General features: G+C 36.2%; 2 protein-coding genes across 9 annotated transcripts in view; both read right to left on the minus strand.

Moving 5' to 3' along the window:
- Positions 1 to 7,451, minus strand: part of Iml1 (GATOR complex protein Iml1) — a 104,924-nt gene extending 97,473 nt beyond the window's left edge. For 5 of the 7 annotated variants that reach the window (XM_071589688.1, XM_071589687.1, XM_071589690.1 and 2 more), the window contains exons 1-7: positions 7,114 to 7,451; positions 6,869 to 7,006; positions 6,469 to 6,638; positions 6,263 to 6,388; positions 3,482 to 3,622; positions 1,549 to 1,691; positions 793 to 980 (exon numbers count right to left, since the gene is read on the minus strand). In XM_071589688.1, the coding sequence (XP_071445789.1) occupies positions 793 to 980; positions 1,549 to 1,691; positions 3,482 to 3,622; positions 6,263 to 6,388; positions 6,469 to 6,638; positions 6,869 to 7,006; positions 7,114 to 7,156 (949 nt within the window). In that variant the 5' untranslated portion in view covers positions 7,157 to 7,451. The remainder of the gene's footprint in view (positions 1 to 792; positions 981 to 1,548; positions 1,692 to 3,481; positions 3,623 to 6,262; positions 6,389 to 6,468; positions 6,639 to 6,868; positions 7,007 to 7,113) is intronic. The other 2 variants (XM_071589686.1, XM_071589685.1) reach the window with 2 other exon arrangements.
- Positions 7,452 to 11,979: 4,528 nt separating this feature from the next.
- LOC139692177 (U6 small nuclear RNA (adenine-(43)-N(6))-methyltransferase) lies at positions 11,980 to 15,899 on the minus strand. 2 transcript variants are annotated; one of them, XM_071590242.1, is made up of 6 exons: positions 15,672 to 15,899; positions 15,370 to 15,589; positions 14,994 to 15,134; positions 14,650 to 14,902; positions 13,061 to 13,358; positions 11,980 to 12,548 (listed from the first exon to the last, which is right to left on the minus strand). In XM_071590242.1, exons 1-6 carry the CDS (start codon positions 15,774 to 15,776, stop codon positions 12,057 to 12,059), a joined length of 1,509 nt encoding a protein of 502 aa, XP_071446343.1. In that variant the 5' UTR covers positions 15,777 to 15,899; the 3' UTR covers positions 11,980 to 12,056. The 2 variants fall into 2 exon arrangements, with proteins under 2 accessions (XP_071446343.1, XP_071446342.1); XM_071590241.1 differs by having other exon boundaries at positions 11,980 to 12,554.
- Positions 15,900 to 22,669: the final 6,770 nt, after the last annotated feature.

The following is a 22,669-nucleotide window of genomic DNA, read 5'->3' on the forward strand; positions in this document are numbered from 1 at the left end:
TATCATGAAGTAACAAGAAAAAATCATTGAAAACAATCAAAGATCAGTCAGGAAAAGTATAAGTTACAGAAAAGACCCAAGACAGGTGGAAGGCATATACACAGGGTGCAGCTACATAACTTCCTTTTTTCAAATACAAAACGCTTTCAAAAAGGAAGTTATACCGCACCCTGTAGAAGAACAATATGGTAAAGACATCATGAGATAGAGGGGTATTTAAGGAATTGAAATTATATAATGCCGTCCGGATTGATAATATTCCCTGGGACCTACTTGAGGGTCTACCATTACACTTGGAACCCACGGCATATTAATATAATGCACCACCATCAAGTGAAGAAAAATGTCAACTGCATAAATATGTAAACCTCCGTTCAGATTTCATCTTTAAGCACATTTCTAACCCATAAGATTAATCTTGTCCATCAGCCACAATATGTTTAATGCATCAGATACCATCTTCCTTTTTGTTAACCATGATAAATTGTAGGATAGGAGAAAAATGAAAGTTTAAATAATAGGAGGATATCTCTTAATGCAAATGCAATGCAAAACAATACAATGATACAAAAATTGAAACAGCATGAAGAAAATGCCAAAAATCAAGACACCAAATACACTCTCGGGTTGCAGTGAGGAATGGATTAGTGCTGGTTGTATACAGAGAATCACTTGAGAAGTGGAAGCAGTTGGAAATGTAGCAAGAGTACGGTGGCAACCCCAGTCACGCCACAAGCAACAGAATCACATGGAAATGACCTTAAGCAGGCAGAGAGGCAAATGAAGACTTACCATTGAGAGACATGTTTAGAACTTCCAAGAAGTTCCCCTGAGCAGCTGTAGAGTTGGTTGCTTTCGGGATCTCCACATTAGGCCTCTCGTGATACTCGAGCAAAATGTCCTGATATTTAGTGAACAACTTGCGGAGTTGAATGAGCGTGTTTGACCAGTCATCGTAACGCTCATTTTGAACTGCAACTCTGAAAGCAATCATCAAATAGTTCATGTCAATCAAGTGGGGAGAGATCAACCAATCGGCAGAGGGCTAGACAAGGTACCCAACTGGTCTAACCAGCTGTAAGACCCACCGCACTGATAACATTACATGCCGGACAAAAATAAAAATAAAACTTGGAGCTATATGTTTACATGTTAAAACTTACCTTTTGAGGGCAAAGACACAGACACTTTCTCCGCCAATGACAGGATGGCCTCACGTTTCAATGATTATTAATTTATTTCACATCTGAATGCTACTGCATCATAGATAAATGTATTTTTGTTTATTTGGGGCTCTGGTAGTAAGGCAATGAGTGAAGGTTATGCAATTTCAATAGTAAAATATAAACGTAAATAACGGCATCATGCATATAGATGGGGAGTAGGGGCAACCACTCCCACCGAAGCTGAGCTTAAATATGAAATGGAATGCAGGAATGAAATCCGGTCAGATTCCACTACCAAATTTTCCACAAATGCAACAGAAGGTTTCCTAATAGCTCTTTGAGTATTGCCTAACTTCTTGTGTTCTATTGAGTATTCACTCACCTGTAGAAATCTTCATAAAATCTTCCCTTGTAGTCTTGCTGTAAACACTCTCTCATGTGATGTGGAAACTCCTCAAGGTTTGCGGCTTCGTAGAATGTGCGTGAGAAGAGGACTATCGTCACCTCATGATTGCTGCCATTTTTCTGAAAAGAAGTTTGAGGAATCACTAAGGAATACATTCGACAGCTGGCCATGGATGAATGCAAGTAGAGTCAACAGTGATACAAAGCCATGTTATTCTGTTGTGGCAAGTCTGGCAGTACCATTGGATAGTGAAACCGAAGTCTCTATAGTCAACCTTAAGGAATACCAAAATCATGAAAGAGGCAATGAAGTCACTCTTATTATTTTATTTTTTTAGAAATGTCTCCTGATGAAGTAAAAACTTTGGCAGTCCTTATCCGGTTAGTTCCACACATGCGTGAGGAAAATTGAAATACTCATAAATGTGTCTGATAAAATGGAGTACAATCAAGGCTTTTTCCATTCCTTCTCCTATTTTTGTCAGAAGTTTATTTATTTCCTTGTTTCATTGCTTGGTTGGGTTATCGCTCCACCGTAATTGTTCTTCAATAACTATGACCATTTTGTCCATGCAAAAAAAATAACATACAAAAAGTATCTGAAGGCTGACAGCATGTAGATAGATATTAATGTTTCCATAGGGAAAACAATCATAATTATTTTCAATTAAAGGAGTTAGCAAATTCATTTGATTAGATAAAATTTAGTGAAATGGTTCTAAAAAGGTACAAAAGTGAAAAAATGGACTTTATAAGGAACACAAATTGCATGTAGATAATAGCCACATGTACATACAGATGGATGGAGTAAAGTTTATACTACATACTTCCAAACTATATTTTGAATTTAATAGATTACAAGATGTGAACCAATGCATTTAGACAGAATTTACAGGAAAACGTCACTTGGAATACTATTTTGAATATTATTAATATTTTTGTTGTTGAAGCCTGATTAAAAACCGTCAACATCCAATGTGATTAACACAAGTACTTAAGTTAATAGAATCAATGCAAAAATATATTTTCAAGTGGAATTCTAATTTTAACAATTTGTATGTGTTCCCTTTCCCCTAAATTAATATTTATAGTAAACACCATGGAATACTTGAAACTGTCACTGCAGTGACGCAGAAAATGACAATCACAGCGAAAACTATTACTGATAGAGTTCTAAAAAGTTGGCAAAGTGTTCAGCATGAGTTTCAGTTATCTAAATGGTCCCTCCATGGTTCATTCTACAAGAGGGACGATTACTTGATGATTGCTTCTATAAAGTGTGCTAACAATCTTCATAAGAGTTTGTTAATACTGTCAGTAATGTATACTCTATATATTTTTGTGGCTAATCCACACTGATAGGACTATTTTTCAAATGATTGGCAACCAATTCTCACACCCCAATAGTGATCACTTTTAAGCATTGGAATGGCAGCATGCTTTTAGTGATTCCATCACTTTGATTCGCATGAACAAAATAAAACTTGCTTAACCACATTGACATTTTTGTACTACACACTTTAATGTATATGCTCTTTTTTTAACCATGTTCACAGTGTCAAAATGTACCTGAATTTTGGACTTTTATGTATATTTGAGGACCCCTATACCTACATAATATGCATGGTCAATGGACTATAAAATATTACTATTATGAAGATGGTACACATGCGATGAAATCCTTTTATGCATCATGGATGACGTTCCAATGATTTATGCACGGCTTGTATTTTTAAATAATGTGAAACCACAAATCCTTGCGCACTGAATGTATATAAACCTTGGGTGTATATAATTTTACGCCTGTTATGGCTGTTCTCCACACATATTAATGCAGTAAAAATATCAACATATAAACTAAAAACCCACCTCTCACACATTTTAACATGTCTAAAGCAAATGCAACAAACCTTCCATTTTTGAAATAATTCTGCCAAAAATCCATTCACCGCCTTCTCAAAGTATAAGTCACCATAGATATCAAAATCCCACATTTCTGAGCTCATTTGAATGAAAAGGTACACCATACTCGTAGAGGAGCGGAAGACCACCTGGAATATTTAACATAAAATATATGATAATAACAGCTTTGGTCATTGAGCTGTTGCATTAAGATACACACAGATTGCACATGATGGTCGGAAATTATACTATGAACTACTATGTCAGTGAGTAAAAAATAGCACATACACAAACACACCTCACAGTGAATCTCTAAAAAATCTGGCTGCCATTAACAGACATTTTACATGGATATCATAACCACAAAACACTCGCAACACAACATTCATTCTCCCAAAAAAAATTTAAGGAAGTAAGATGACAATGAGAGTAAGGTAAAAACTTGTGAAATGCATGGAGGGGAGAATGACCAAGAAAATATGGACAGAAAAGAGAGATAATTTCAGGGGAAATTCTATGAAACCAGAAAAAATAGGGATATTGTGATGACAATGATATAAATTACCATCTGGGTACAAGCAATTTATTCTCTTCTTAACTTTTTCACTCAGTCTATGGATGGGACAAAAGAGAGGTACATGTCACTATGTTGTTTAAGCCCAGCTTCCACAAGGGGAGCCAGAAGAGTGTGCCTCCTGATGGTGGGGGTGGATAGCGAGAGGAGGCGAAGCTCATAGTCACCCACAAATAGAGCAAACAACCAAAACCTTTTACAATATCAAGCATTCACTTCCTCTCGGATTCCTCTTGAGACATCAAGCAAAATACAAAAAAGTGTAACCAGGGACGTTCAGTAATGCTTTACTAGGGTTTACTTGGTGCTCTCTGCCCAAGGCAAGGAGTTAGAGGATGAAGAGCACTAAAATGAATATTGCCCTAAACTGGAGGCCTACCCTTCTCTCATGTGAGTCAATGTATGATAAAACACATCTTCCCTAGCCTGAAGAACTGCAAGGGAGTAACATTTTGTATATTCCAGAAAGAAAAATAAATACTGCATGTAATTTGTCATCCTGCGCCAATAGTTACATTGGAAGCCTGTAATTCAGTCAGATTCCTTCCCATGAACAAGCATTCATTTTCATATTTAAAATAGCTTTTTCTAATGTTACTCAGTAAGAGTGGTGCCATCATAGGAAAGAAGGGCATGGGTTATTGTTTCTAAAAGGCACTTCAACTGCCAGGGACTCATTTTGGGCTTTGAGGATAGGAAAAAGCGAAAAAGGTGAAGAACAGAAAGTAGAACATGTTGAAAATAACTCAAGATGACAATCTAATGAGACTTGATCCAAGACTCACTTTCATCTTTGGCCTCTACAATTGATCATTCAGCCTCAAAAATTCAATTCAATTTCCTGCAAGGAGAACTGATTTTTTCAATAAAGCCCTTGCCCAATCTTTTTATCCTCTCCTCTTGAAGATTTTCTCCAAGGGCTTAACATGGATCTTTAAGCAATTTTATGAGACAATTTTGTGACAAGTTGTGGATTTGTTTACCATTCAAGGAACAAGTAAAATGCAAGGAATATGATTAAAATAGTTTTATAATAACTGTTTAAAACAGAAAGTTGCTATTCTAGTTTTCAAGTGCCCACTTGAGAATCATCAAAGCAATTTCTCTAAGGCAGTCCCTTGCCCTTAATTACCATGTAGCCAATTTTGAAAATAGACTACATTCATGAAAACAATGGTAACCAAGGATTTCTTTCCTTATTGTTCTTTCACAACCATGGCTTCAGACTGGCAACTGCAGGCTCAAACTCTCAAAGAGATTCTTCATATGGGCCATGGAGTTAGTTCCTCATAAGATTTTCAATGTATGTAAGTTTGTGCTGTCCCTCATGTCCCCCTACCTCCCTCCCCAGCAGAGGAGTCCAACTACTCTCAAAGGGCCAGTCACAAAGACAGTAAAATAACAATAATAGTTTTACAGAAAGTAATTAAAGCTTACCTGACTCCCATTCCTACCTTTTCCCTACATTAGTACTGTATTATAAATGTAAAAATCATGTCTAGAATAGTAGGGATTGATATTTGATACACAAATTAAAATATTTATGTCATTAACTCTTCTGATAATAAAATGACAGAAGTGGAGAAATGGTTGTTGATAAATATTCAAAGTATATTAGTACATTATAAATTATTTCATACAATTTAAGTTATTGCTTAAGCTATACTAAATGCCCTCATCCCAGCTCCTAGTATTATTTTTAATTCATGGCAAAGTTATCACGTTAATCACGGTCATCATGTGGTCTCTTTAGTGAAAATGACAACAGTATGACACAGTTCTGAGATCTGTAAAAATCATGTCTCAATAAGTTGTTTCAAGTGGCCCAGCCTGAATGACATCCTCGCCAGTCACACAAAAACAAATCCTATATTTGAATTTTGGGATCTACTATGGATTGTTAAATTGAATATCTCAGCTATATCCAATTTAACAGCACATCATCAATGATGTTGATGTCTTGCTCAAGAGAACAGCAGTGAAGATTTCTCTCTGATTGGAGATTTAAAATATGTATCACAAAATACCTTTCAGGACCTAGCCACTACTGCACATTATGAGCACTTCAGATGAGGACAATTTCTAGGAAATGTGTAGAATAATTTTCGGGTAAGTCACAGTAGCTGATCAAACACTGACTTGTACCAGTAATATAATTACAGGATAATTTATATCAGCTCCCTTTTTACCCATATCGACGGTTATAAGTCCTCACCTTCGTATCATCTGTAATCACTCCACAGGCAACCCTATCTCCCATGGACCACATTTCGTATACTTGGCATCGTATGGTTCCACCACAGAATTCAATTTTTTTATTCAAATAGACGCATGTGTTGACCTGTGTAAAAATAAAATTTCAAGATGGAACATAAAGGCTGAAAATGGTCAATATTTAGAGACTAAAACATGACCACTAACCAAACTGTTCTTTAGTCTCCACATGTCACTCCTTCCTAGATATTGGTCCTTGAATGTTAGTTCGACAGAATCGAGAGCAACATCTTCCGGTTGGACAATGTTCATAACAACATCAGAGTAAGTTTTAAGCTGAAAAGTAGTCGCAATGCTTTGCTCGATGCTGATTGTTTCTGAAATAGCAGTCAATAACAATAAAAGTTTCAGTACAGACTCCCACATGACTCTACTGTACTTAAGTTTGCATAATAGTGCTATTATTATTTTTTCCAAATATTTGTACAAATAACATACATTGACATATCGGATTCACATGATAGCAAGGTAACAGTATTACAGATGATTTAAAGTAAAAAACAATAATTCCTTAGTCAGAAATGTCCTCTCATCATATAATTCATACCCTTTCCCTGAAGATCTTCTTTAAATGAAGTTACTTGTAGCAAAAGTCGGCTGAACTCCCCTTCCGGATTGTAAATCTCAACTATATTGCCTTTTTTGATGACAGGAAAATCTTTAGGGTTGATGATAAGATCTTCCGCTGTTAATAAAATATCAAGCATTTACTTAACACCTAAAAAAACTTTCCCGATCAGAAATAAAAAACTTATACTTGAGCCACATTATAGATTCAAAATATTAGCGTACCACTGAAGTTCTTTTGGTGAACAATCAGCTTAAAGAGCTTCATTTTTGTTTGCACTTAAAAGAGAGTACACAACAACAAATAACTCCTCCGATGATTAATCACAGAATATTTCTTTGGTGGGTTTAAGCACAGCATTCTTTGGTTCAAGCGTCCACATGAGAAATAAATTTCATACAAACTACGACATATTCAAAGTTTGAAGGATAACTTATCCTTTGGATCAGTGAGAAAATACCTGAATATCGATATCCGACGAAATGCTTTTCATACTTGTCTGTTTACACGGGTTATGTCCTATTATTTTTTTAACAAACAATAGTAGTAATAAGATTATAAAATGAAATCCTAGAAATTGAAAAAAGTTACACTAAGATCTATTCAAATGAAGGACGATTTTGAGATCAAAGAATTGTGAAATAAACATTAATGCATGACGATATTACATGGCGGTTTTCTTGAATATGACAGTACACTGGACGCATTATTAAACGACATATTTTATAATGTGGTGGTTCTAAAATAGGATAACTTTTCATTCAAGTTTTAATTCCGAGTCAGTAACGAGCCACATCATATGATGTAGAGGTTGAAAGAGGTATCATGCAGTAGAAACTATTAGAATAGTTTTATTATTTCAAATAAAAGTACATCTAATTTTAAAAAAATAAAATATAGATGAATGTCATAATATATAAATTTAATATTTCACATAGAAAAAAGGATTTTACAAATAATATTTAAGAGAAAAACTATAATAGCCAATGCTACATAAATGTTCCAAAAGAATTGGTTAAACTATAGTAATGGCAACATCAAAAAATACAGATGTGCAAAATGCAATTTATACAAGAACCTACACTATTCATAACTTTTATTGCATTCCCTACAAAAATATAATTTTTGTGACTTTCTGGTTACAAGACGTTTTCGGGGGAAGAGGGAAATAAGAAAAGTAACTGAGAGGAGGGAATGCAGGTGCATCATAATTTGCGTTCATGTTGAAACGCTAGCGTATGTTATTGTATTCTGAAGGCCAATGCGTGTCTGAATAATTAATTCCAAGGGTTTACTGCTGGCATTAACTGCTTAGGTATTTGGGCTGGAACACTTGATGAAACGTTAATAAAAAGACTGAAGCACAGTACAGAATGCATGACTAGCACCAATTCTTAATATGAATTTACTGGAATCTCCATTTCTCCAAGAATATAGAGTTCTCTTACAAAGCACAAAAGTTGTAAAAATGAATAAAATGCATTCAACATCAGCACAAAGTCTATTAAAACAACATTCAAGCTCAAAAAGTGACAAAAATATATAAATTTTTGTTTGAGAAAATTGGTTTTCTACTGTCAAATTTAAAGGTCGTCACCAATAAAAAAGTGAAAAGCCAATGTTCATCCCAGATCTGTAAATATTTAGCCTAAATGAATCAAAAATGTTTCAGTAGGCATCAAACCTTGGTTTACCTTATCAGCACTCTTGGGTTTCCTGTATTCAAAACTTTGCATTGTGTTTCTGGATATGAAAGCTCACAAAGAGATATGTGGAGTTCACTTAGAACTAAGCACTATACAGCATGTGAAATTCGCACATCGCAAATAGGAGTGCCATTTACTTTCTCTGTACCATCTGTGGCTTCCCAGGCTGGTACACAAACTATCACACAGCTTGGGTAAAGCAGAGCATGCCCAGAGGATTCATTCAGAATCAAACCTGGGCCTTCAAGTCAGTAACCCAGCACTTTACCCACTGAACTACCCCAGCCCCATTAGATATCATCAAAAATAAAATTTAGGAAACTGTTTTTGGCCGTATAACTGAAGTTCATCTGCATTGAGAAAAGTCGAAATGTGTTCTCATCCATTCTTCACTGTAATATTTTATGAAACTCGTTTCATAGGCATTAACTTTTGCATTAAAAAAATTCACAGTTGTACAGTTTTATACCATAATGGCAAGGACCTTTGCTGTTTTGTTGACATCACCTGGAGTAAACATAGAGATAGTTTTTTCCCTTGTATCATTCCCATATTCATTGAAATTCCTTCTAGACTCAGAAGGCTTAGTTTGGCAAAATATATATTCTTCAATGCTGGTAGAAGCAATATTTTTAATTCTCGAAAGAAATATCTGCATGACTCTCTAGCTGGCAAATTTAAGATGGTTCTAATCACTTATTTTTGCAATTTAAAAACCTCCTGACTCTGGCTTGAGTTCCCCCAGAGAATTGTGGCTTACAATAACAACGAATTTAAATTTGAAAGTAGACTTATTTCAGCACCATTAACCAATGTTTAACAGTGCTGAGACAATAGCCTCAGATTTTTTAGAGTTCAGAAAATTAAATATTGCTAAGTTTTGGAAGCAGCGATTCTACTTAAGATTTCCTTTAGTAGTTGATCAACTTGGATGCCCAAAAAGGTGTCATTATTTATAAAAGACATCATTTTTGTATGAGCTCACTGGGGGTGGATTTTTTCATTGAAATTATGGCAATTTTTTTTCTTTTAATTTACAGGGAGTTTACTCACATGAAACCATTCTTCAAGTTTTCACATTGTAATACTGATGCTATCTTATCAGCCAGTAATGTTAGGGGTTTGCAGCAACAAACTAATGTCATCAGCAAAAAGTACTGTTTTACTTCAGGAGGACAATCTGGTAAGTCATTTGTATAGATAACAAAAAGCAGGGGGCCAAGAATAGATCTGTGGTACTCCATATTTTACTTTCCTCAGTTTTAATTGAAAGTTTTGCAATATTCAAATCATTGTTAAAGTGGGATATTTCAACAAGGTCTTGGGGATCTCTAAGATAAGAATTTATCTAGTCATGCACTACACCTGTTATTCTATATTTAGGCAGCTCCAAGAATCCTCCCATTGCCAAGTTGTTGCTATTATCCTTTATATCTAGGGTTTTAGTTAAATAATCATAAAGTGCAGGTGTAGAGTTATTTTTCCTGAACCTATATTGATTTGGAAGAATAATAGAGTTAATATTTAAAAATTGAAACAATTGTAATGCACAATTTTTCAAAGATCTTTGACAACCCAGTGAGCAAGCTAATAGGCTGATAATAATAACCATTAATTATTTTAATATCTTCTTTTTTGTGAATGGGCTTGATCATGCTAATTTTAAATCTATCAGGAAAAATACCTGTTCCAAGGGATTAGTGACATAAATTAACCATTACATAAACAATAAACAAGATATATGCTTTAGTGTCATTGTCCGGAATTCAATATATTTCTGCTGACAGCTTATTACCTAGAGATTGACCAATTTCCAGTAATTTCTTCCACGTCACAGGATATTATTGTAATAAGTTTAATACTGGTAGACCTACTCCACTTACCTCAAAGGACTTGGGGTCTTTGATAGGAATCAACTGTTTATTGGCTCCTATTTTTGCTGGAGCATTCAAAAAGTGATTATTGAAAATATTGCTGATATTTAAACTGTTTTCCTCAGAATGCCACCTTGGGTAATGACAGATTGCTGGAGCTGACAGTTTCTTTCTATTTAATCCTTCATTCATGTTCCATGTAGTTACAGTTAAATTGTAAGAATTGAATATGCCAGTATTATATGACCTTGATTTGGCTTCTTCAACGATTTTTTAAAATTGCTTGTCAAATGATTTATCAATATTTTCCAGTCCTTATCACCACTCCTTAAAAATGAGCTAAACATTTCCCTCTTTTTCTACTCAATTCAATTATTTCAGGAGTGAGCCGATGCATTTTACTTTCCAAAGGCCAAGAGGCTTCGGATAACATTAGGGACAAATTTATCTCAAAATAATGGGCAAGTTTACAATGGGCATATACTTTATCATTATAATTCGAGGCTATATAAACTTCCTCCAACAACTCTTATGTCCAACTGTAGGCAAAATAATTTGATTGAGTCATCATTAAAGAATATTTTATAAATGCAACAACCTTCGGCGCAGTTGTTAAAATCAAGAGTAGTATCAATTGTTACTGCTCCATGGCCAGAGAACCCTGGGTTTAAGATCCTTGTAGAAAAATTATCACAAGAAATACTTCATCAAGTAAGGTTGCATTATTATTATCATCCCTTGCTACACTCCTAGCAGTGGGAGCTAAATTACAACAACAGCCATAACGAAGGGAATCAGAGTGTATTATCAGGAATTTTGTTTTTAATTTAGGGCATTATATTTGATCTAATGTTGGACAGGGCTTAGAATTGTTGCATTAGTCCGCCTGTGTGGTTTATCAAAACCTACCTATAATGAGCATGCAGCTCATATCTTTAATTTAATGCTAGGCACTCCATGTCAATCAGGTTTGTGCCAAAAATGAGACAACAGTACACAAGTGTGTTTATAACACCACCTTGACATGAGAGGACTACACGTTCGATTTCAGAGAGCAAAACATAGGAAGGCGAATGTCAGCTCCTTTGATAGCCCATAAATTTCAATATTTAAAAAGAAACATCATGTTTCAATAGAAATTTCCCTTGAGAGGGATGCCCAAAAGTTATTTGGAATCTCATTAAATACCTGCCCTCTATTCTTGGTCTGTTCATTCATTCAGCCAGAGAAACTATGACTCTTACTTAAGGCAATATGAAGTCACACTTCATCACAAGGGCCTTTATGGGTGTACCCATAAATATCATAAAAGTAGTAAACTGCTATGACTTACTTTGAGAGAGATTCAGAATACAGTTCTATTCTGCAGAATGATTCCACCAAATGGCATTGGATAATTTGTCATTTGATTTACCATTGGTGTTTTCTCTAAGCTAAGTCAACCAAAAAATACTGACAATACACTGCATTTTTCATATACATATAATAGTACGTATATTAGGTTATCATTAAAATACAGAAATCAAATACTATAAAACAAGAAATTTAAAAATTTTCAGTTGAAATTTATTATTTTACAATTAATATTTAAAGTTTCAAATTGTTTTTGAAAAACTGCAGGACTTGATGGACAGCATCTCTGCCACTAAGTCCCTCTAACCATGCCATCTCAAGAATTATATCCGATGAGACACACTTAACTACCAAAGATGCTTTCAACAATGGAAGTCCACCCTTGTCCATAACAAATGTATCCCCTCGAGATGAGCTCTGGAGCTCTGCACCACCCCTGCTACCAGAGCCACTGTCCACAGGAAGCTCAGTTTCCAATCGAGGTCTTTTATTGGGTGGGGAAGAGGAGGAGTCCTTAGACCCTTCCGGATTTGAGACTGCCAATGGTTCGCAACCATCCTCTCCTTGTGCCTCAGGCCCTTGCCCCCTCCCTCCTGCTTCCTCCCCTGCCTCCTCTTTACTCTTCCCTTGGGCCACACGCCTTTTGTGACGCTGCTTTGACCAAGTGTTCCTCCATGCCGTTACAGTGAAACCATGCATCACTTTGGTCCTTTTTACTTCCTTACACTGTAACTGAGGAAAGATTAGAATGTGAATATTCTCCTAATTACAGAACGAAATATGAAAATAAGTTCTGAAGATAAGCCTGCATCTATATTAACTCCTACTGCTGCTAGTAAAGAAGATTGCATGCATATGTTATTATATTTCAATAACATTTATTTCACCATTCCTAAGAGAAAGATAAAAACCGAGAGAGTTATCCCAATGTACTTTTATGATCACAATGAGTAAAATAAAGAAATTTGCACATGAATGGGATACCTTTAACCTCAATTTCACATCCAATTCCCATTTCACACAACCACCGCATACAATTAACAGACACAAAAGTTTAGAAACAAGCTGTGACAAATTATTCAAATGGAATGGTATAAAATTACAACTTTCATGAGTTATTGAATAAATTAACAAATCTCTTGATATCTTTCTCACTTATTTGCTAACAATTTTCCATTGCAGTTTTCTCTTTGGTATTATCTAGATATCTCACAATGAAACCTGGGCTATGAACTCACCTCAAGGCGATTGATTATCTCTTTCAAGGATTCAACCACAGTCTCCAGGGAGTATGCTTCATCATCTCCCCCTTTTGGTAACACATAGCTAAAAGGAGGCTTCAATTTTGACTTCTTGTTGGCAACCAAACCATCCACCATTGTTTTCACACTGTCCTTGAATGTCCAGGCCAGTCCCCATCGTGTGGTTCGACCTTGGCAGAATTCATAGCTCCCATAATTACAAGCACCAGCTGCAGCTATTTCACCCTTCAGCAAATTGACGTTTGACTTGTGGCCTACCATTGTTGTATACAAACTAAAGTTGTAAATTTTAAAAATTTAGTTTTCAATTCAAATTCAATGTACTAAATTCAATGAATTAAAATTATAGATAAATGTACAAGGTGCATTCAATAAATAATGGGAATTTGAGTTGTACCTTAAAAATTTTACTTAATCGTCTATATCAGAGTTATTGCCTTCAAAGTAGTCCCCATTAGAGATTATACGCTTATGACAGCACTTTTTCCAATTCTCATAACAATTTTGGAACTCGCTCTTTGGTGTAGGCAGCTTTTAGCTCTCTCACTGATGTGTTTTTAATATCAAATATACTTGTAAAACCATGGCCTTTTTAAGGTTCTCTTTATTTTTGGGAACAAATAAAAAGTCACACTGAGCCATGTCTGGTTAAATAGCACTGCAATAATTATATGCCCGTCTGGCGGGGATATAATTATTGCAGTGCTATTTATGGCCAAAAATTCATGAACAAGTAGTGAACAGTTTGAGCAGATGCATTATCTTGTGGAGAAGCAAAATACATGAATTTTTTTGCAACAAATACAGGCATTTTTGCAGCACTGATTTACACAATTGGCATTGAACTTGTAAAAAGAACTCTTTATTGATTGTTTGACCTTGGGGCAAGAACTCACGGTGCACTAAGCGACATTAAAAAATCACGTTACTTTTTGAACACACCTCATAGGTAAACCAATCCAGAAATAGATCCAAATGATACAAACATAATAAATGAATTGGAAAGTTTTTAGTGCAAGCACAAAAGCAATTTAGAATTACCTCCTCAGCAATTATACTAAAATATTTTACTTGAATGAAATTTTTTCAAGATTTCTCTTTGAATGTGTCCCATACACCTTGCAAGTTACAGCTACTTCACTTGGTTGAAGTCCATAGTAAAAATCAAGACTTTCAAATGAAGTGAAGTAAGGCCATGTTCACAGTTCAGTATTACACTTACACCACCAGTTGCCCACTAATGAAATGTTCTTGTTTATGAAACCAGTGATGTTAAATGAGCCTAATAGAGATCCAGTGAATCCAAATGCATTGCCAGTAAGGTGGTTTAAAAATTGAAAGAACACTAATTTCACGTTCCAAAATTCTATTTTGAAGTTGATTCACCAACAAGTACATGAGTGTTCCTCTTGCGTTGACTTACATTCCCACATAAGTTTTCCTAAGCAGCTTCAAGGGATTGTATGAAACCAAAGACGGTATCGCCTCTTCAGAATTTACTCTGGCATAAAATGACAACATTACATGAGGGTAGGATAAAAATTATAGTTTTCGTGCATACCCACCTCACTCTGGTTCCAAGTGCTTCGCTGTCTGATATCATATTCCGAATAAAGTTAACTTCGCCTCCATCTACCACCAACTCCCCCATTGAGCCAGTAGGGGAATTACTGGGTGGTTTCCTATTGGAGGACCGGTTGTCCGAAGTAATTACATCCTTTTCACTGCCATAAAATGGAGGGTTGCACATAGTGAAAGTATATTGTTTACCTTCGTCGATGACACCATTAAGTATAACGTCAGCGTCCACTCGTTTAACTGAAAAAATTGACATGGCAATGTAAAAATTCTATCACACTGGATGTGGACTTACAGAAGAGAAAAGATATGGATGGTTTCGAAAATTTACCTTCAATTTCATGTCCAAGATCATTCGCTAGAACGTTTCTTTGGGCACACCCAACACTTTCTTCGTCTATTTCTGTAGCCAACATGCGCCAACCTTTGGTTTTAGCAGCCAAAAGAGGATATATGCAAGATGCTCCAGTTCCTGAGTGATCAATGAAATGGCTTTATCTTGGAGTTTTAGTATGCATGAAGTTGTATTATTTCTGTTAAAGGATGCAAGTAACCATGCAAAATGTGTGTACGACTCTTGTCAAATACAAGCATTAGTTGGCTGCTGTCTACACTTTCATCAGCTATTTCTCATGAGTAAAACATAGACACAACCAAGTGTTAGAAATTTAGGAAATGGTCACATGTGCATAGGTTAATTGACTTACCAATGTCAATTCCATGTATTTCTCTGGAAACACCTAACTTCGACGCTACTATCAAATCTTCAATCCAAAGCAGATAATTCAACCTCAAAGGTAAAGTGGGCACAAGTCTATTCAATGGTATTTCTACAGTTAAATTAAAGTCCTTCAGAAGCAATGTCGTTGTCAATGCGCGAAGAGCAGCAGGGTCTTTAAAGTCTATTGTAGTTTTACCTGACAGCTCCTTTAAATTAACGAAAAATTTCGGTTAAGAACATTAATGAATTTAAAAAAGTATAATTATTGGTACATAAACAAACATTTACCTGCTTCGAGTGCTTTCGAAACTCTGGGTATTTGATGGCCAGTTCCTTAAAATTTGGCGGAGTCTTATATATATTCCTTGGGTGCATAAATTTGTTCATGGACATTGTAGCACTCTTGAATGCTTGTATTTACAAACAAGAACCTATTTCGTTATTCAAATTTTGACAGCAACATAACCGCGAAAGATGGCGTTGTGACACCGCTGGACACGAGATAGCAGAGGAAGGCATACCTGAGATGAAATTAATTATAAGTGGGCTCACTATGCCATCTAATGGACATAATATGACTTTGTCACTGGTTGCATCGAATCCTTAAGCCGGCATCAGTGGTCCGCCATTTTTCAACCTTATTCCGGGCCAGCTGCGAGAGGGTTTTCCTACTAAAGAGGCCGGCAGGTCTCAGTCCTCCTGAATGAAGAGGGAGGGAGGAAGCATATTCTTGGGAAAGGATCCAATTACGCTTCGAACTAAATCTCGCCACCTTCGAAAGAAGTTGAGTTTTCTGTCTTTTCTTGTAGAATATACCATAAATCCCTCCCATGGATTACAACCTAGACGTGGTTGAAGGGCTTGTGCGTTCTGCTAACTCTTTTAGCTGTGCTGGCGGGAGCAATGATAATTGCTCCTGGTAGGGTAACCCATGCCAGATAGGTCGAAAGCCCCAAGACTTTTATGATGAATAGTATAGAGAAATAAGTGGGTCGCGGTAGTCCAGGGATAGAATGTTGGACTACTGACCGGAGTTCCCGGGTTCAATTCCCGAGAAAGCCTCTCTAGGCACCTGCAGCTCCACCCAAGTTATGTGATTTTTTGGGCACCAGATCTTCCTGGGAAACCATAACTGGCTGAGAGAAAGGAACTGGCCCCCCAATCTGGATGTGTGAATTTCACACGCCGTCGGGCTTAGTACTGGGTGATCTCTACCATCACCTACCAACCCAACCTTTGGGTTGATTACTATGCTTTTTTAGTATAGAGAATATTAGACCTAGCACCTACAGTATTCGGCCCAAACGGTTGTGTGTTGTTCCAAGCAGTGGGAGAGGCAAGGCTTCTGTGGTCCTCATCTCACAAAACCCTTGCGGAGAAACTCTGACCGCAGCAGAATAAGACCAAATAAGTTAGAATTGGAACTTGGAATGTTGGGACAATGTTGAGGACAGGGAAATTAGAGAATATAAAGCATGAAATGGGAACAGGACATATAGATATGTTAGGTCGATGAGGTGAGATGGAGGGGTAGTGGGGATTACTGGAGTGATGTTTTTAGAGCGATGTCCAGCAGAGGGGATGAGAGCCAACAAGCAGTTGCCATACTATTAAATAAAAAGGTAGGAAGTAGCATAGTCAACAAAGAGCGGGCAGTGGATAGAATATTACTGGTAGAGATAAAAGCAAAACCAATTAACTTGGTCATTATTCAGGTATACATGCCACCAAGCGATCATAAGGAAGAAGTCGATAGGGTATCCGATCAGTTGGTGGGCATAATAGCATATCATCCTGCAGGGAAACATTTGATAGTGAAGGGGGATTGGAATGCGAGAGTAGGCGAAGGAAGAGATGGTGATTGGGGGGGGGGGGACTATGGTTTGGGTACAAAGAATGACCATGGGGAGAAAGCAATTGCATTCTGCAGGAGACAGGGATTAGTCATCAACAACCTTTGGTTTAGACACCACAACAGGCAAAGCGATATATGGAAAATGCTAGGCTACTCAGAAAGGTATCAGTTAGATTATATTATGGTTAGACACAAATTTAGGAACAGCATGATCATTACGCACAGTTTTCATGAAGTGGATGCCGACTCTGACCACAATTTAGTTGTTATGAAATGTAGCATCCAATTCTAAAAGATAAGACAAAGCCAGCAGATTAGGAAATGGAATGTAGAAGCATCAACTGGATAGACAAAGAAGTAGTGAAAAGAGCAGAGTACTATTGAAGAAAAATAGAACTATATAAAAAAAGGACTATTGAAAGCCACAAAGGAAATTATGGGCGCTGTTAATGGGAAAAGGACAAGGAAAACATGGTTCACAGATGAGCTTATTAAAAAGGTAGATGAGAGAAAAAAATAGAACGATGTAAACACAGAGTTAGGCAGAAGGCAGTACAAATAGTTCAATAACAAATTGAGATGGATAATAAATAGATAAAAAAAAGTATGGTGGAAGATACAGTGCAAGGATACGGGAGGTTTGTAGATGGAGGATGAAATTGGTAAACTGAACAAAAAGGTTGAAATACTCTGGGGAAGTAACAAGGGAAGATCTGTGTTAACAGTTAGAAATAAGTTGGGTTAGATAATAGTTGAAACAGAAAAGATCCAGGAGAAATGGAAGGAATAAGTATATAGCAGAACTGGCAACTGGCCATCAAGCTTAGATATAGAATGAGAATATGACCTTGATGAAGATAGCTTAGGTCCAGTCATACTCAACGATGAGATAGAAAAGGTGTTCAGGGAGATGAAATCAAATAATGCTATGGGGATCGGCAACATTCCTCTAGATATACTTAAAGGTTTAGGAAAATGTGGTAGGAAGAGTCTATATGGACTGATTCATAGTACCTATGAAAAGGGAGTCTGGCTGGAAGGCTTTGGGAGATCAGTATTAGTTCCTATTCCGAAAAAGATAAAGGCTACATCATGTAAGGACTACAGAACAATAAGTTTGATACCCCCCCGCAGCTAAAGTTGTTCTCAGGATCATCAACAAAAGGAAAGAGAGTAGGACAAATGATTACTCGGGATGATCAGTTAGGGTTTGGAAGGGGCAAGGTACTCGTGATGCCATTGCAGTAATGAGATCACTGACTGAGAGGAATATAGAATACAATCAGGACATATTTGCCTGTTTCATAGATTTTGGATTGGTTTTTGATAGAGTAAATTGGGAAAAACTAATGAGTATATTGCAGAAAATAGGAATAGATTGGAGGGAGAGAAGGATAATTTGCAACCTGTACATGTTTCAGACTGCTCAAATGCGAATGGGGAGTGGAGAGTCTTGATGAGCAATGTTAGGAAGAGGTGTAAGGCAGGGTTGTCCATTATCATAGGTGCTCTTCAATGTATACGAGGAGGAAATGTTTAAAGAGGCATGGGAAGAGTTGGAGATAGGATTGAAAGTTGGTGGGGAATTCATAAATTCAGTAAGGTTTGCTAATGACCAAGCTCTAGTTTGCCCAGACCTGAAGACGTTACGCTAATCACCTGAAGATGACATTAAGTGTTTGAAACCCGGGTCGTGGATAAATCTCTATTCAAGTGAAATTTGCATAGTTTGTTTCCTTTCCATCATTGCCTTTTCCAGGAGCTTTCATGGAACAAGTTATTTGTACTGCTGGAAAAACTTGAAATAGATAACAATGACATAAGAACAATCTATCAGCTATACAAGAAGTAAGTAGCTACAATTCGAATGTGAGATGGAAGCCATATAGAGGCTGAAATTAACAAAGGAGTTAGACTAGGATGCAACATCTCACCTGCATTGTTCAACATGCACCTGGGGGAGGCAATATGAGAAGCAAATAAAGAAGAAAGTACATTGTAAAAAAAATACCAGGAAGTATGCCAATCAGTGTTAGATAGGGTAGGATGGAGGTATGCAGTCAACCAATCCTAGGATTGAAAGACCAATGATGATGTAAGTCGCATAATAAGATTCATACCTAACAAACTCATGAGCACATTATGCCAGTTAATTATGGAATCATTTTTGGCTTTAATAATCATCAAAAGTCATTTCATATGTAGAATAACTATATTATTCTCATGTGGAAGTTGATTTATGAAGAATTGGGTATATTTGCTTCAGTTCGTAAAATTTTGGTTCTCCCTGCTCTATTTTTGGAAATTGTTGCAATATGTATGCAATTCCATTGTAATCACGTTTTTTGAACCGCATGTTGGTTCAGTTACTGATTCTGATTGGTATGATATGTTGTATGAAATATTTAAATTTTTCTAAATTTTAGTCATCTTACATGAGGATGACTTGGCAGGCCAATTGCTGTCACGGCAATACACACATGATTTCGGCTAACATAGCAAAACCCAATATCCCACTCTCATTACACATATATTTTTTTCCACAAAGATACTTTGGTCCCGACTTAAAGACAATTTTTTTCATTTCTCTGGTAGGATTTGTTTGTTAGCCTTATGTACATCTGTTTTTCCTTCTTGCAGGTGTTTTGGGTATGGGTGAGCTGGATACAGCCCAATTCCTGATGAAAGTGAATTGTACTTTTGGCAGCTTAAATGGGACACTGGATAACCAATTCAAGAAACCCTTGAAGTTGGCAGTTAGGAATCCGAGTCATATGGATCACTAGCAATCAGCCTTTGCCAAAATCAGATCACGGGAGTTCCTGGGAAAGAAACAGGCAAACTACCCACCGTAGCAGGGTGGGTGGTTGACAAAAATAACAATGATACTGCTGTTGTGGGCTGAACTGAAAACTAAGCAGTTCTGGCACCTCAACATAAGAAACATTAATCAAGATCCCATCGAAAATTTAAAAAAATATAATTAGGCAAAATTGGACAAAATCCTAATACACAACAGTTCCGGACGGCATTGAAAACTGTCTTAAAAAGAAACAGGCAAACTACCCACCGTTGCAGGATGGGTGGTTGACAAAAATAACAATGGTACTGCTGTTGTGGGCTGAACTGAATACTAAGCAGTTCTGGCACCTCACCATAAGAAACATCAATCAAGATCCCATCGAAAATTTAAAAAAATATAATTAGGCAAAATTGGACAAAATCCTAATACACAACAGTTCCGGACGGAATTGAAAACTGTCTTAATTAATAATTTGCTTTCCATCCTATGAGAAAAAACTATGGATGATGGCTTTGATTTTTTGACTGAATTATCCTCACTTTTTCATGGACATATTTACTGAAGTACAGGAGAACCAGAAAGAAAGGTTGGTATTGAGGAGCGAAAAAATAGGTTAATTTGCATTTCTGGGTGTTCATAGAGTGAAGACATTTATCAAGGTTCATCTTTGAGACCAATGTAGAGGAACGCTTAAACAAGAACCTAATTTATTACCAGATACCTTTTTATATTTTCTGTCAGACGATGACCAATAAAACACAACCTATCCTTTTGAAGAACTTTTTTCTGCTATTGGCCAAGGCGTTACCGCCGCTAGACACGAATTAACACAATCAGGTTACCGGAATAATGTGTCCAATTTAATAACGCCCATACTCTCTGAAGTAGTGGATTTTCAATTTTTCAGGCGTCACTCAAAGGCTTGATTAAGAATTTTTTCAGTTATGTCTAAAGTATCCATGAAGCAGTTTTGTTTAGAGATGATTAAAATGACCTCATTGATTATTTTAACATTTCCTGTCTCCAATAACCCTGGAAATCAATTCATAATTACTACGAGTATTCAGCCATAATAATTGTTTTTCATGGTGATTGCAGTGGTTATACTAATTCGTTTGATAAATTAGTGAAAAGAAAGCTTATCCTTTAACTGTTAATTGCCTAGATTTAATATGCATTTCTCATTAGTCCACAATTCCTTGCACAATGCCACACGCAATACAAATATAATTCTTTTTCTTTATTGCAGAACCAAGTACAAGAAAATAAGGAAGCATCTATGGATAATATTAGTACAACCTGAAAAAATTAGAATTTATTTGGCAAAGATTTGTTGTAAATTTTTAAATTTAATGTTACCATTTTTCAATTATAATTTGCGGTTCTTGAATTGAACTTGTTCTTCTTGCAATTTTCGTTCGTGCAATGGATATATAAAAAGGCCACTGAATATGTTTTTATTTTCTGCGAATATAATCAAAATTATTTCTTAATATCGAAGCTTGGGTTTTTAAATAAAAAATAACATACAATTAAAAATTTTAGTAATATAAGAAAGTAAATTTAGAAAATACGCCCATTATCTATAAGATGGAATTTGAGCCACGACGCAATCATGTGATGCCACCGCTATCTACTAACCAAAAATGCAACTACGTCGTAGTTTCATTGTTAAACCACTTCCTCTTCGTACGGGTTTCCCAAAGAAAATAAAGTTAAACGTTTTAACTCGGGAGAGTTAAAATATCCCCGGATCCTCTTCCACGGAATAGATAAAATTACTATTTATCCACAAAATCTTTATTTGAGTACTACCGGTTTCGACGCATAGGCGACATTATCAGGTAACTAGAAAGCCTTTTAAAGTTGCGGCCATCGTTTGGACTGCCCTTATAGTTTTTTCTTCAATTGCTTATTTATCGAGAGAAGTTTAGTTCTCTAGAAATTCCTAAGTTCACAATCAGAGATATTGAACGCGAGACACGAATCTCCGAATGCCTATCTAACGCTCATGCACACCACCTCCCCAAATTTTCATGAACGTAATGCTAATAATTTACCCGGGTCTACAGAACTTTCTGAAATAGGGTCCTCATAGATAAGCTGATGGCAGAACCATGAAAGTGCTTCCATGTTGTATGGTCTAAAATTAAGAACAAGGAGATGAAAAGATAGAAAAACATCTGAAATTGGGAAAACTTTCAACATTGAACGACAAAACCTTTAAATGAAATTAATTGCTTAGACCAAAAAGGCTGAGTATGATAATATCCGGTGCTCCCTTTTCGGAAATCAATTTTTCCGGAATCAACTAGTTTTTTCCCCCCAATTTATATTTTAAAATAGCCAATACATTGATATTAATCTCTCGAACGGATGGATCCTTAATGACCCAATGGGAATTTCGTGCGGAGATGGGAGCTACAGTTTTTATAGGCATTTTCTTTAATTTAATCAATTGTAATTAGTAAATGCTCTCTATTTTTTAATAAACTGGGCAAACTGCTGGCAGCTGATTTGTCTGTTCATATTTGGTCTTAGATATAATCTTATTTGAATCCATCCGGGGTTGTTAGTTCATATAGTTGACATCTCAAGCGCTAGTAGTACCATTAGCCAGTGCGACAC

Source organism: Hetaerina americana, unplaced genomic scaffold (genome assembly GCF_022747635.1).
Source record: "Hetaerina americana unplaced genomic scaffold, ioHetAmer1.1.p SCAF_4, whole genome shotgun sequence".
Taxonomy (NCBI): domain Eukaryota; kingdom Metazoa; phylum Arthropoda; class Insecta; order Odonata; family Calopterygidae; genus Hetaerina; species Hetaerina americana.

What these genes read in the sequence shown, in the direction of transcription:
- LOC139692177 (XM_071590241.1), bottom strand. Translation starts at nt 15,776, where the DNA reads ATGTCCATGAACAAATTTATGCACCCAAGGAATATATATAAGACTCCG. An exon ending in GCACTTGGAACCAGAGTGAG is followed by an intron (nt 13,359 to 14,649) that starts GTGGGTATGCAC and finishes TTACAACTTTAG; the next exon opens with TTTGTATACAACAATGGTAG. An exon ending in AGATAATCAATCGCCTTGAG is followed by an intron (nt 12,555 to 13,060) that starts GTGAGTTCATAG and finishes ATCTTTCCTCAG; the next exon opens with TTACAGTGTAAGGAAGTAAA.